Below are 15,012 nucleotides of genomic sequence, written 5' to 3'. Positions count from 1 at the left end.
GTTTACAAACTGTTAAGGGCGCTAAGGTGGTGGCTGGTTCTTGTCCAGGGATGTGAGCTTATAGCTTACAGTCTGACCACCAATGACACATGTAACAACCGGCCCCTACCTCCAAGGGACGGACCCCTAGCAGCCTCACCCACAGGCTGGCACGCTGGGCCTTTGCCTGCTCCCTTGGGATACCTGCCCCCCCTTCCCCATCCCGTCCCCATAGAGGGAGCGGCTCTTTCCCAGGGCTCTGGAAGCCCCGGCTGCGAATGCCTCCACCCCACCCCACCCCTGGCCCCAGCCTTGCCTAGCGCAGCATCCTTTCCTCGCAGGGCTCTTTGTCTCCATCCTCATCCTGTCCCTGGTGTTCGCCAGCCGGCTCCGCCCCGCCAGCCGGGCCCCGCTGCTCTTCCGGCCGGATACCAACATCCAGGTGCTGCTAGACCTCAAGTACAACTTGAGCGCCGAGGGCATCTCCTGCATCACCTGTTCAGGTGAGGGTTTCCTGCCAGGGTGTCCCCTGTGGGCCCCTGCCCCTTTTGGAGTCCACGTCTCCAAGACGAGAGATGTGAGATCCAGGCTCCCCATCACAGTATGATGGCAAATCAGGCAAATCACCCCACCTCTAAGTGTTTTCACGTTTCATTAAACGAATACTTACTGGGTGCCAGCTGTGCTGGTGCTGGGGAGGCCGCAGTGGGCAGGACAGACTTCTCGAGCTCAGGGAGTTCATTCCACTGCTGGGGCAGGCCATATAATAGTAGATCTGAGCTGTGGTGGACTAAAAGGAGGGTGACTGGGGAGCTCAGCATGAAGGCTTCTTCCTGGAGGAGGGAATGTCTAAGGCAAGACTGAGCCTGCCTGGGTGGCAGGGAGGGAGGGAAGGAGTTGACCAAGCTGGGAGAGGAGAGGAGAGAAGCGGTCTAGGCAGAGGCGGGCACCAGAATGGGAGGGACCAGGGCCAAGTCTGATGGAGGGAGTTGCAGGAGCTAAGGCTAGCCAGGCGGGCTGGGCCAGGGCCTGCTGTGGCACAGTGAGGAGTCTGGGTTGTATCGTAATTGGCACTGGAAGCTAGTGGAGGGCTTTAAGCAGAGAAGGGCCAGCTGCTGTGTGGTCGGAGGGCCAGCGTGGAGCGTGGCTGGGAGCCCAGGTGGGAGTCTCGTGCAGTCATCTAGACAAGAGACAGTGGGGGCTGGAGCCGGTGTGGCCGATGGTGACAGTGAAGACTCGAGGTTTTTAGGAGGTGAAACCCACAGGACTTGGTGATGGAGCGCGTGCCGGGGATGAGCTAAGAGGTGAGATGAAGATGTCTGCTTGCCTTAGAGTTAGTCTGATCCAGGCTCTCCTCTTACAGAGGGGAGCCTGAGGTTGGAGTTGGGGCGGGGGAAGTCGACCCAAGGTCATACAGCTTTGCCGGGTGGTTAGAAACCAAATGAGAAGACGCTTGGGTGACTGCTTCCAGCTCCCGGGGGAAGACCCGCTGACTGCTGTAATTGCCTTCATGTAATTAGGGTGGTGTTCAGATTAACCTGGCCTTCCCCTTGGTAAATGGCATTAGCCGAATGCATGATAATTGGCTGCAGCTCAGAGAGGTGCCCGAGGAGCCCCTCCTAAATTGGCCACATCCCCGCTCCTCTCCCACCTGCCTGGGCATCGAATTTCGCTCCAATGTCACTGCCGCTGCAAGGCCTCCCACCGTCCTTCAGGGCCTGTCTGCTCCCACTTCACAGATGGACAAACCCTGGGATGGTCCCGAAGTTCCTGGAAACATCTGGAGAAGGGCCAGGACCCCAGCCAGAGTCCAGCCCCAGCCCCTTGTACCTCTTAGCCTCTGAACTGCCCCTTAAAGGGGCCCTTCAGGCTGTAGCAAAAAGATTTTCGGCTTTAGGGGCAGACAAGACCCATCCTGATGGGGCTGTGCCTCTCACTTCCCCTGAAGGTCATGTAACCTCCCTGAACCTCTGCTTGCTTGGGGCAAAACAGGAGGTCCCCCTGTCTCTGCTAGTTGCTAACATGCCATTTCTAATTATTCCTGTTTATCAAGCATTCATCGCAAGCCAGACACGTTGCTAAGCGCCTGAGACGCAGCATCCCCTTTTGTCCCTCACCCACCCTCTGGAGGTACCCTCTGGGTGTCATCCCACTTGACAGAGGAGGGAAGTGAGGCGTGGTGAGGATGAGCAGGGTGGGCTGCGAGTGTCCTTCTCTGGATGGGGCTGGCAGGTTCTTTCCTTTGCCTCAAGATTCTTGTAAATTCAGCATTTGGCCTTTCTTCAGTTCCATCTAGTTTCTTTCAGACCCCTGATACCACCCCCTTCCCAAGCTGAGGGCCCTGGGGCCCATGTCCCTCAGGTCGTCTCTCTCCCAGCCTTGGCCGGGCCCAGCCAGGGAGGCCCTGCTGTCTGACACGGTGCGGGGGTTGGGGGGGGGGTGGGTAGGTCTGTTCCAGGAGAAGCCCCACAGCCTGCAGAACATCCGGACGTCCCTGGAGAAGAAGCAGCGGGGCTCAGGGGTGTCCTGGGCTGGCCGGCCTGAGGCCGCCCTACAGGGTCAGTGGGGAGTGTGCACTGGCTGGGTGGGGCAGTGGGAGGTCCTGGCACAAGGGTGCAGGGGCCCTGTGGGGAGAGCACATTAAATCCATGGTTTGATTCTCCTTCGGGAGCAAAAGCCTGTGTTCTTGGGTCACCGTGGAAGGGTCGGTGCGGGGGTGAACCTGAGGCCCTTGTCCTTCGTCCCACCAGCTCTCTTCAGCCAGAACAGGGCGGTCCCTTCTTGCCGCCACCCCAGCCTGGCGTGTGGTGCACTGTGAACTGCCTTGTGTGGCAGATCCATCCTGAGTGTCTGGGGGCGGGCGGGGCGTCCTGAACACTGGAGGCGGGCTTACCCCTGCTGGGGTCTCCATCAGATGTGGGATGCCAGGATGCACGTGGGAATAAACCCCCCACATGGGGCAGTTCTGCATGTCCTTGTCATCCATGGCCATCGTCACCCCTCTGTGCCCACCATCCTCACCAGCAGCACACCCCCACCGTTCACGCCAGGCCTGGGCATCGATGTTGGCGTCACCTCGACTACCCTAGTTCCTACTGGCACACCACACCATGGCTCCCACCATCACTGTCACTCCCTCTACCCGTGCTGCCACCCCATCCAGTGTCCACCACCACCTCCCCTCCATCTATACCTGCACCCCATCCAGTGTCTACCACCACCTCCCCTCCATCTATACCTGCACCCCATCCAGTGTCCACCACCACCTCCCCTCCATCTATACCTCCACCCCATCCAGTGTCCACCACCACCTCCCCTCCATCTATACCTCCACCCCATCCAGTGTCCACCAACAACAACCAGTCCCCCATCATTGCCATGGGCTCGGTCCGGTAGAGAGGAACAGAGCCACCATTCAGAGATGACCCCAAGGTCAGGCTCAGCTCCTCAGTCAACAGAGCAGAGGCTGGGCTGTTGCAGGGTTAGGGGAAGCCAGTCGAGGTGATTGTCCCTCCTCCTCCCCTCATTTGTCCCTAGACTCCCCGGGCACTGTGTACGTCTCCAAGGTGAAGAGCAAAGGCCACCCGGCTGTCTACAGGTTCTCCCTCAACGCCAGCCTGCCTGGCCCTTGGCAGACCGTGTCCTCTGGGGACGGGGAGGTGCCCTCCTTCCAGGTGAGCCTGGCTGTCGTTAAGTGAGCTGCCACTACCAGGGGAGGGGCCCTCAGTGCCACACTGGTGGGCACTGGCCACATGGGGGTGGGGGCAGGGCCTGCGAGGATGGAGCTGCTCCAGGCAGGTGAGGACCCTCTCCCACCGTCAGCCAGGCCTGCGGCAGGGACCTGCAGAGTGGTGAGAGCACGGGCTGCCGAGTCAGCCAGGCCTGGGTTCGAGTCCTGGCTCTGCCATTTATAACCTGTATGTCTTTGGGAAGATTATGTAGTCTCTCTGAGCCTCAGTTTCCTCATCTGTGATACAGGGACATGAAAGGTACCAGCCAGGGATGTTGGAGGTACGTGAGCCAAGGCCTGTGCGTTCTGTAACATCTGGAACATAGTAAGTGCCCAGTAAAATGGGAGCTGTTAGTTAGGTTGTTGTTCTCAGCCGTCTGTTCTAGCGCCCCAGAAAAGGGGCTCCCAGGGCCAACCCAGGCCTCTGATTTTTCCTCTCAGGAATAATTTGTGTTTCTTTAACATGTTACACCTCCTGGGTGACAGTTCCACATGTCAACTCATTTGTTCGGGGTTTATATTTCCATTCGAAAGATGGGGTGTGTGAGGCGTTCCCTGGCTCTGACCTTTGCACTGTGGTTCTCGCTGCCTGGAGGGCTTTCCTTCCAGCTTCATGCGTGGCTGGCTCACCATTCAGCCCAAATGTCACCTCCTCCTAGGACCCTATCCTGACCATCCTTACCAGTTTGGCCTCCTCTTCCACTGCCCCATTCGTCCTGTGCCTTATCGGCCTAATAGTTAATTCAAGGCCCTTCAAAGAATCTGAAGCCATCATAATTGGCAGCTCCAGGAGGGCAGGGACCAAGCCTGTCTGGCTCACAGCCACATCCTCAGAGCCCAGCTCAGGGCCTGGCTTGGAGTAGATCCTCAGTTGAAGGAAGGACTGAGGCTCAGAGAGGTAGGGAAGGATTTGCTCCGTCTTTAAACTTGAACCCAGGCCTCCTGCGCCTCTGCCCAGGTCTCTACCCCCCGACTCTGGGGGCTGGAATGGGGGCAGGGGGCGGCGAGCGCTCCAAGGAGGGAGGGGACCGAGCCTGAGGCTGGGCCCAGGCCAAGGCAGCCTCCCAGAGTCACCTGTCTTGTCTCTGTCAATCCACTGCTTAGGTGTATAGAGCGCCTTTTGGTAACTTCACCAAGAAGCTGACCGCTTGTATGTCTACAGTAGGGCTGCTCCAGGCGGCGAGCCCCTCCGGCAGGTGGATGGTGACGACCTTGGCCTGCGACACCAAGCGGGGCTGGAAGTTTGACTTTAGCTTCTACGTGGCCGCCAAGGAGCACCAGCACACCCGGTAACAGCCTCGCAGATAAGTTGGTTTCCACCAGCCCGGCCCACTCGTGTGCCCCTCCCACGACACCTTTCAGAAACCCCAGTCCATTTCTACCCATCTGTTCAGATGCTTCTCGCCCAGGACTGGGGATCGGGGACGCCAAGACGCCAGGCCCGCAGTTCGCTCCCCCACCTGCGGCCTTCCCTCTGCATGGCTCCCGCGGGAGGCGCAGCGGCTGTCTGGCCCCTCAGCACGCCAGGCAGTTCCCAACGCAGAGCCTTTGCGTTTGCTATTCCCTGGGCCTAGGCCGCTTGCCCCTAGCTCCTCCCGGGATTGACTTGTTCTCAAGATTCAGGTCCTTACCCAGATGCCTACCCACCCCCAACAAGGTTTCCCTCCCTGGGGAAAATAGCCGCACCCGCCTCTCCCCATACATCACCCCGCTGCTCTCGTTCTGGCTTCTACCACCACCTGGAATCATACTGACCTGCTGGTTTATTACCTGTCCTTGCTCAGGAGCACGCAGGCATCCTGCGTGAGCAGCTTACCGTTCTGTGCTGTGTCCCCTCACCTGGTGCTAGGTAGCGGGTGCTCAGGAAACACTTGCTGAGTAAATGAATGAATGAATGAGTACACTCTGCATTCCTCTCCAAGCCACTATCCACGCTCTCAATACCTACAGTTAATTCAGAAAACAATTATTGAATGTTCCCCCTCCCTCGGACTGTAAGGTGATGGGAGAGAGCCCGTGTCTGTTGTCTTTACCTACTGAATACGCACGCCCTACCTGGTGCCTGGCACGAAGTAAGTCCCCATGAACACCTAATGATCAACTGCACTCCGTGCCCCGGATGTCTCTGAGCCAGCTGGGGCCATCTTTTCCCAGGTTCCCCCCGCCACGTTCTGACCATTGAGGCTGTGTCAGCCGAGGGCCTGTCTCTCATCCATTCATTCATTTAACACTGAGCACCGACTGTGAACGGGCACGGGGCTAGTGCTGGGGATGGGAAACAAGACAGATGTGACTCCTGCCCTCGGGAGACAGCACAGTGTCATTGCAAATTACAATACGTGCTCTGAAAGGAAGAGCGCACTGCTGCTGTGGTCCAGAGGACAGCAGCACGGGGCCTGCACTGGTGACACCAGGGACCCATGGTCTCTGACAGGGCCTGGCCTCAGGACATTGAACGCCCACACGAGGCTGATGCCTGGGGCAGGGGGATGACCAAGATGGGCTCACTGGGCCCTTCTGGCCTGGCACACTTTGGCTCGGGGCATGAGGGGGTCCCTCTGCCTCCCCTCCATGGTCGGGCTCATGCTGCACATACACAGTAGCCACTGGGGTCAGGCTGCCTGGCTGAGCTTAGAACATTCTAGAAAGAGCCTTGAGCTACATCAAGTCCAGTGGTGAATAAGCTAACCGTGGAATCCTTTCTTCAAACAGAATCTTGAGGCTCTGTCACTGTTCAGGTTAAAGTGGGGCAGGGGGCTTCTGAGCACCGACCCCCAAGGCTAGCCCTGGGGCCCCTTGAGGACCGTTTGGAAGCTGCTGGTCTCTTCCACCCCTCCTGCCACAGGCGAGGAGACACATGCAGAGAGGGGAAGTGCCTTGAGCAGGACCACAGGGTGGGCCTTGGCAGGGGCGGGACTAGAACAGGTGTCCAAACCCCAGGCCGGAACCTAAGATTAAATCCCTGTGCTGGGGGAGCCCGAGTCCGTCCCCTGTGCTCTTCCAGCCCCTGCGCACGGCCGCCTGTGCCTCCCCTCCCCCACTGCTCCTGGCCTTCCTGGCCTCAGTCCTGGCCTCGCCTCCTTTGCCTCCACAGGAAGCTGTACTTTGCCCAGTCCCACAAGCCCCCTTTCCACGGGCGTGTGTGTGCAGCCCCTCCTGGCTGCCTGCTCGGCTCCAGCCCCGATGGGCCGACCAAAGGCTTCTTCTACGTGCCCAGCGAGAAAGGTACACGCGGGGAGGCCGCGGCGGGGCCTTGGGAGGCTGGGCCCCGCCTTCCCATACAGCTGTGACTCCCTCCGCAGTGCCCAAGGCCCGCCCCTCTGCCACCTTCGGCTTCAACCCCTGCGTGAACACGGGCTGTGGGAAGCCGGCGGTGCGGCCGCTCGTGGACACGGGGGCCATGGTCTTCGTGGTCTTTGGCATCGTTGGCATCAACCGCACGCGGCAGGTGGACAACCATGTCATCGGAGACCCGGTACGCGTGCCCACGTTTGGCAGATGCCAGAGGGCCCGGCCACACCAGGCTTGCAAGCTAGCGCCAGCCCAGGGCCCGCCGGCCCGGCTCCGCACACCCCCTCTCGGCTCCCTGGCTGTTCACCTGGCCCACAGGCTCCGCTACGCGGCACCATTTCTCTTGAGGACTGAGCAGCGTTGAGCTCTTAGAATCGCCCAGGAATCTGGGTACAGTGGGGCCTGAGCCAGCGGCCCTGCATCATTAGGGGTGGCACGGAGGTGAGGGCAGTACAGGTGTGCAAAGCCTCCCTGCCCTCCTCCTCCTGCACGGGGCCCTCCCTGTGCCCACAGCCCTTGCTGCGTGCCTCGGCCATGGTGCCCTCGCTCGGGGTGGTCTCCCCACCTTGTACGTTTTTGTACCAGGGCTGGGCTCTTGGGCGTCGGACGGGAGAGGAACTGACACGGAGGTGTGACTAGGTCTGTGCTTGGCACTTGGTGGGTACTGATACATGGTGGGAAGGACCGTGGACGTCGGTACTCTTGGTCATGACCCCTGCCTTGGGAAGTCAGCCTGGCTGGGTGTACAGGGTTTCAGACAGAAAGTAATTCGGGAGCCAGGTAGGGTCAGAGGAGATCTGTCCAGTCTGGATCAGGAGTCCGCAGGTGTTCAGAGGAGGGTTGGGGAGGCAGGGAGGAGAGGAGGCCCGCGCTGGAGGACAGGTGGGATTCGGCTGTGCCGAGGGAGAGGGGAAGGCAGGGAGCCCAGGTGAGCGCATGGTGAGTAAGATCAAGGAGGGGAGGCTGAGGGGGCCCGTGCGGGTGGGCAGCAGTGGCAACAGAGGTGCTGCCAGGGGCAGGGCAGAGCAGGCTCCGGCAGGACCGCGGGTGACCAGGCAGAGGGCTCCAAGTGCTGGCGACGACGGTAGCAGGAGCTGCCGGAGGTTCCTCCCCGGGGGTGGGGCCCAGGATTGAGTTCCCGACTCACTGAGCAGTCGCACTGGCTTGTGTCTCCTTGGGAAAGGGCAGCGTCATCTACGACAGCAGCTTTGACCTCTTCAAAGAAATCGGGCACCTGTGTCGCCTCTGCAAGGCCATCGCGGGGAACTCGGAGCTGGTGAAGCCGGGCGGGGCCCAGTGCCTGCCCTCAGGTGCGTGTGGGGGACCCGAGGGTGGACAGCCCCGAGGGCGCATGTGCCTGGCGTGAGGGCATCTGCAGACATGTGTCCAAGCTTATGTGTGTCCATGCTAGGGTGGGGGGCGTGCGAATCTTCCAGATGAGATCGGGCTCGTGCCTAAAGGTGAACTGGTGCAGAGCCGCACGGGCGTTGGCGGGCGTATGGTGTGCAGGGCGCACCTGCAGGAGGAGCTTTTCCAGAACTGGGAGCGAGGCCGGGAGCCGGCACAGACAATGACCTGGGTCCGGCCAGGGCTCTTCCTGAGAAGGCACGAGATGTCAGTTTCTGCCCTGCCGGCTAATAGGTGTTGTAGGTTTCCCGATGGCATTGCCAGTGGTTCCAGACACTTTTTAAACTAGGAGGTTGGGGGAAGGGTGCGTGCCCCTGTGCATACACACCCAGACGGGTAAGTACACATGCGCAGGCAGGATCGGGGGAAGAGGTGCTCCCTTCCCGGGTCCCCGCCCCGACCCACCTCTCCCCTCTCCCCACAGGCTACAGCATCTCCTCCTTCCTGCAGATGTTGCACCCCGAGTGCAAGGAGCTGCCTGAGCCCCACCTGCTCCCAGGGCAGCTGTCACACGGGGCCGTGGGCGTCAAGGATGGCCGAGTGCAGTGGATCTCCATGGCCTTCGAGTCGGTGAGCCCCGGGTGGGCCACCGGGTGCAGGGCAGTGTGCTGACCTCACAGAGTGCAGTGTCACCACGGGTCCCCGGACCTCATCCCAGATCAGAGCAGAGTGGCTGTTCTTCAGAGGGGAGGCTGAGGCCAAGAGGGGTGAAATTGCTTGCCCAAGGCCACGGGGTTGGTGAGCGCCAAGCTCGGCCTTTCTGCCACACGGGACGCCACCCACCCCCCAGCACCCTCCCTCCCCGACAGCCCGAGGTCCACATCGTTTTCCGGGGGCAGGTGACAGTCCAGGACACTCCCTCTGCCACTGTGAGGGGGCAGGTTTGGGACCACAGAGCCCCCGTGCTGGGCCCCCCCAGGAGAGATCGGAAGACAGGGGACCAGCCATTCGACACTTCACTGCTTCCTCTCACCCCCTAGGCTCTGCCAAGGAGACACCCATGCACACACACCCATGCACACACATGTGCACACACATATGCACACTTGCACACACGCACATCCCCGACCTGGGCATTGTGGGCCTGGCCCTAGCACTTGGCACTGTGAGACTTGCCAGGTCTGCCCCTGTTGCCTCCGTGCTGAGCCCCGGGGTCCAGTCCTGGCTCTGATCCTGCTGCGCTCTGTGTCCTTGAGCAAAACACGCATCCCCTCTAGCCTCCAGTTCCTCCTCTAAAGATGAGGGTTACGGCTCCCTGCCCGCCCTCTGGCAGTCATCGAGAAGCTAGGGTAGGTCAGTCACGTGAAGGTGTTGGGGAACGAGAGTTCATGTGACAAGGGCGATTCTTGTTCTTCGGCCCCAGCCCTACTTTCTGTCCCACCACCTGTGCCACTCACTGCACGAGCAGCCAAGCCCCTGGCCACCACGAGGAGAACCCAGACCCCCTCCCAGCCCTCAGTGAGCCCCAGGCTAACGCAGACACCACTTCAAAGCCCCACGTAGCTTTTTAAAGTTGTGGTAAAATATACATAATAAAATTGGCCATTAAGCCATTTTTAAGCGCATAGTTCCGTAATATTAAGCACAGTCACAGCGTTGTGCAGCTATCACCACCATCCAGCTATAAAGCTTCTTATCTTGCAACACTGAAACTGTCCCCATGAAACACGGACTCCCCAGGCACCCCCTCCAGCCACCACTGCTTTCTGCCCCCATGGATTTGACTACAGAGGCGGAATCCCACAGCGCTGTTCTTTTCGTGCTTGGTTCGTTTCACGTAGCACAGCGTTCTTCACATCCTTCCATGTTGTAGCCGGCGTCTGAATTTCCCTCCTTTTTCAAAAAGGCCGAAGCCGCAGACAGTTGGAGGAGAGAATCCCTGCTCAGGCTCCCCCACCAGCACGCAGACACACACGTGCACACAGACACGCTGTACACTGGTTTGTGCTCAGGGAGAGCAGGATGGGACCAGCGAGGTAACATCTATAAACGTTCCAGAGCTGGGCGCCGTGAACCAGACAGGTCACCTGCCCTCCCGGACTCACAGTCCAGCCGGGAGAGGAGGGGCAGGTTGCCGGGCAGTGACGAGAACTGTGATGGGGAAGCACCGAGGACTCGCAGAGCCCGAAAGACGACCATCTTGGGGCATCGAGGAAGGCTTCCTAGAGGAGACGGAAACCTCACGGGGCTTGAGGGAGGGGTGGGAGCAAGCTGTGCAGAGGGCAGAGGGACAGCGTGGGCCGAGGGTGGGACGCGGAGCTGGGGGGCTCTGGAAGTTGGAGGTGGTTCTGTTGGAAAGGGACGGGGACTTTGCTTGAATGGGGACCTGCCGCTGCTGTGAGAGTCACACGTGCACCCAGAGGCTGGTGGGAAGTGATCTCAGGTGGGCTCACCCTTCACACAGCGCACTCTCTTTGCAAGTGGCCAGAGGCCAGCTGCAGCTGGCACAGAGCAGACCAGCTATCACCAGGGCAGCAGCGTGGGCCACAGCTGCCCGCCTGTCTCACTGGCTTATGTCCCAGCAGACCACGTACAAGGGCAAGTCCTCCTTCCAGACCTACTCGGACTACCTGCGCTGGGAGAGCTTCCTGCAGCAGCAGCTGAAGACGGTCCCCGAGGGCTCAGCCCTGCACCGCGGCTTCCAGACCTGTGAGCACTGGAAGCGGATCTTCATGGAGATCATAGGCAAGCGGCAGCCCAGCCCGCACCCCACAGGGTCCCGGTGGGGTGGGCGCTGGCAGCAGGGACACGGGGAGGTGACCTAGAGCAGGAAGGGCACGACCTGGCCTGTCTGAGCCACACTTGTCTTCTCAATTCTGGCCGAGAGCCCTGGAGAAACTGGGATGACACAGTGGCCGGGAACACTGATCAGAGACCAGAGTTTGGGTCCCCTCCTGCTTGGGGGGCCACATTCTCTGATCCTGAATTTGGCCACCTAAAAAGCAATGGTAATGACCCTCATGGCAGTGGTCTCTCATTTGGAGCCCTTCTTGATGCCAAGCCCTGGCTGAGGCCTGACCTATGTTATCTCTTTAAACTCCAAACGAGGCCTAGGGAGTAGGTACTATCATTACCCCATTTTACAGATGAAGAAATGGGGGCTCAGAGAAGTCAAGCGGCTCACCCAGAGTGGCACAGCTGGCTGTGACGGTGCCCGTCTGCATAACCCCAGTACCTCTGGTCCACGAGGGTGAGGGGACTGTGGGTGCCCCCGGTGCAGCCCAGCTGAGGGCCCCCTCCTCTCCCTTCCAGGGGTGCAGAGCGCCCTGTACGGCCTGGCCCTCTCCTTGCTCATCTGCGTGGCTGCGGTGACCGTGTTCACCACCCACGTGCTGCTCCTGTTGCCCGTGCTCCTGAGCATCTTGGGTAAGTGGCCCGGGTGTCGGGAGCGGGCAGGGGTCTCGCTGGTGGCTTCAGGTCAGGAGGTTTCTCTCCACCCTCAACTGTCCCGTCTTTTCAGTGAAGGTTTCCCGACTCCCCACCCCAAGCAAAAAGAGCCTCTGTGACAGTCATTCATAGGACCATGTGCTCCCCGAGGGGAGCCAGGTGTCACCAGGTGGTAGCTCTTGTCCCAGGGACATGTTGCTGCACTTGTCCCCTCTTTCAGCAGCCCCCCCCAACCCAGCTCTCTCTGGCCCTGTCCCTACTCATCGCACCTGTCACCAGAGCTGGGGGCTCCACTGTAGACTTTACCACCTTCCCCAGGGGCCCTTAGAATTTGTCCAGCAATCCTCCAGGACTGTATGGGTGGGACCAGGTCCAAGCTGCCTCCCTGCCGCCTCCCGCGCCCCGTAGGCAGCGTCTGCCTCGTGGTGACCGTCATGTACTGGAGCGGCTGGGAGATGGGCGCCGTGGAAGCCATCTCCCTGTCCATCCTCGTCGGCTCCTCCGTGGATTACTGCGTGCATCTGGTCGAGGGCTATCTGCTGGCCGGAGAGAACCTGCCCCCGCACCAAGCCGAGGTGAGCACCCTGCCTGCCCCACCGCTCCCCAGCAAATCTTCTCCCCCCTCGGTGCCAATGAGGACCCCCAAGGGTGGCTGGACACCCCTGGTACCCAATGCCCAGCCAGGATGTATTCCAGGAGGCTCAGTTTCCAGGGCCATTCTCCACATCCAGGGGACTCAAGTTCTAAAGCAGCTCCGCCCAAGCATCGCTGTGGGTGGTGGGCGGGCCCACTGCCCCCAGCCTCTGTCTCCCTGAGTGAGCATGAGGGGTTGAACCAGGCGATGTCCAAGGGCCCTTCCTGCTTCTCGGTTCCGAGTCTAAGTCTCACTCTGGAGCCCGGGAAGCAAGTCTGAGCCCTTCTAGTCGTGACCCTGAGGCCACCAACCCCTGCCCCCACTGGACCCTGTGGCTCAGGGAGGACACGCCCGTGTACCAGTGCCGAAACTAGCTCTGGGTCTCGTCAAGTTTTTGGCTTTTCTTAGTTTGGAATTGTGTTGGTGTGAAACATTCATAAACATGTAAATTAAATCGGTTATACATTTAGCTGCTCTTGGTCAGAAGAAGGAAATCAGTTCCAATCACGGCTCACATGTTTGAGGACCTCCTGTGCAGATCGTCAATGCTCTGGTTGTCATAGCCACATTTAACACGCCCTACTGTGTGCTGTGCACCGTGAGCTGCTGCAGGGGAACCGCTTCAGCTTCACGCCAACCCCGGGGAGCAGGTGCTCTTATCACCCCCGTTCACGGAGGTGGAATGGGGAGCCCGTGAGAGCAAGGCTGGCCTTGGACAGCGATGCGTGTTCATCCCGGGTCCAAGCCCCCATTCCAAAGCCCCAGGCAGGGAGGCACCCCCTCCTGCTTCTGGGGCCCCAGCTTTCTCTCACCCACACCCAGGATGCCCACTCGCAGCGCCAGTGGCGGACGCTGGAGGCTGTGCGGCATGTGGGCGTGGCCATCGTCTCCAGCGCCCTCACGACAGTCATCGCCACGGTGCCCCTCTTCTTCTGCATCATCGCCCCGTTTGCCAAGTTTGGCAAGATCGTCGCACTCAACACTGGAGTCTCCATCCTCTACACGCTCACGGTCAGCACAGCCCTGCTCGGCATCATGGCGCCCGGCTCCTTCACCCGGACCAGGACTTCCTTCCTCAAAGCCCTGGGTGCCGTGCTCCTGGCAGGGGCCCTGGGGCTGGGCGCCTGCCTGCTGCTCCTCCAGAGCGGCTATAAGATCCCCCTGCCCGATGGGACCTCCCTATAGCCCTGGCACTACGTCCGGCTTTGCACACCTTTGGTCCAGTGGGTTGGGGACGAGATGCTCGTTCTCTGACCCCAGGGGCACTTTGTTCCCAGCTTGGCTACAGCTAGTTACGTTCCCAGGCCTGGGCCAGGCGACACTCACCTGTGGGACCCACACTGCCTTCATCTCAGTGCCAGCCACCGCTGGGTGGTCAAGCTGGCAGCCGCCCTGGACTATGCCTGGCGGCGGAAGAGACCAGCCTTCCCCCTGTGCCTGGTCACCATGAGGGTCAGGTGATTTTTTTTCAGGGGGCTTCCCTCGCACACTGCCTCAGTGCTCACAAGAACTTTCTGATGTGGGTGTTACACTTCCCCCATTCTACAGATGTGAAAACTGAGGCATCAGGAGGCAAAGTGACTGACCTGTGGCGGCACAGCCAGAGCTGCCTCCTTCGGGGACTTTGCAGGAAGAGCACAGTGGGCGCAAGGGCAGGGCCTCGCACTCCCTGCCCCCACCTCCCCATCAGTTTTACAGCGGCCAGTGCTGGGTGGTCCTGTGATCTTCCCCAGGGCTTTTAGTCCTGGCCGGGGAGCACGGAGGGACCGGCCTGGGGTACTGCATGTCCCACCCCTGGCCCCAGCCTCAAGGGGCTCCTGCTCTTTGGAAGCCATGGGGCCCCAGCACAGCCTTCCTTACAGATCTGAGCCCCTACCTCCCCCACCTGACTCTGGGGTTGGAATTTGGGGGAGGGGGAGCTGGCCGTGCCTGCCGCCTGCTCACAGCAGATGGTTCTTATTAAAGTGAAATGAAACTGCAGACCGCTGCCATTAACACGAGCATTTTAAGCATCGCTGGCTCCATCGTATTCTTAAAATTGAAATAACTAAGTGTTCGCATGCCGCCCGACCGGAACCTGGCACGAGGGGTGGGGCCGGGCCTGGAAGGAGATGGAGGTGGGGTGGAAGGTGCCAGACCCTCTGGGGAGCAGGGTCACAGAGTGCTGTGCAGGCTCAGGAGGCTGGGTACCACTGGGGGAGCACCGTGGGAGGGGGCCCGTCTGGCTCCCCACAGGGACGTCCATCGGCCCCTTCAGCGTGTCTGGTATTGTGCTGTGACCTTCTTCCTCAGGACAGACGTTGGCCCCTGGGCTTTCGGAAGCTGGACACAGACTGAGCTGGGACTAAACCCTTAGGGCGGGGTAGACATCCCTGAGGGTTGTCTCCAGATCAGCTCACCTGGTCATCTGTGAATATTGACCGGGGTCGGGGGGTGCTGGGCGTGCACGACAGACACGCAGCACCGTGTCCCCGCCCAGTGCATGCCTGGCGCCCAGCAGGTGCTCGGTATTTGCTGAGGGAGCATCAGACAGACACCAAACGCGATTAATGGTACAAGTTGACACGGCACTTACTGTCCCAGA

At 60.3% G+C, this 15,012-nt stretch overlaps 1 protein-coding gene across 1 annotated transcript in view; it reads left to right on the top strand.

Moving 5' to 3' along the window:
• The window catches only part of DISP3 (dispatched RND transporter family member 3), a gene marked incomplete at both ends in the record, with an annotated part of 29,358 nt that extends 15,745 nt beyond the window's left edge, over positions 1 to 13,613 (top strand). Inside the window, 12 exons of the mRNA XM_082832915.1 lie at positions 321 to 482; positions 2,427 to 2,537; positions 3,517 to 3,653; positions 4,814 to 4,998; positions 6,804 to 6,934; positions 7,012 to 7,184; positions 8,184 to 8,310; positions 8,832 to 8,977; positions 10,933 to 11,092; positions 11,660 to 11,777; positions 12,207 to 12,369; positions 13,251 to 13,613. Coding sequence (XP_082689041.1) covers positions 321 to 482; positions 2,427 to 2,537; positions 3,517 to 3,653; positions 4,814 to 4,998; positions 6,804 to 6,934; positions 7,012 to 7,184; positions 8,184 to 8,310; positions 8,832 to 8,977; positions 10,933 to 11,092; positions 11,660 to 11,777; positions 12,207 to 12,369; positions 13,251 to 13,613 — 1,976 coding nt within the window. The remainder of the gene's footprint in view (positions 1 to 320; positions 483 to 2,426; positions 2,538 to 3,516; positions 3,654 to 4,813; positions 4,999 to 6,803; positions 6,935 to 7,011; positions 7,185 to 8,183; positions 8,311 to 8,831; positions 8,978 to 10,932; positions 11,093 to 11,659; positions 11,778 to 12,206; positions 12,370 to 13,250) is intronic.
• Between the last annotated feature and the right edge of the window lie 1,399 nt (positions 13,614 to 15,012).

Source organism: Leucopleurus acutus, assembly GCF_964270905.1.
Source record: "Leucopleurus acutus genome assembly, chromosome: 2".
Taxonomy (NCBI): domain Eukaryota; kingdom Metazoa; phylum Chordata; class Mammalia; order Artiodactyla; family Delphinidae; genus Leucopleurus; species Leucopleurus acutus.
This window is presented reverse-complemented; position numbering and strand designations above follow the sequence as displayed.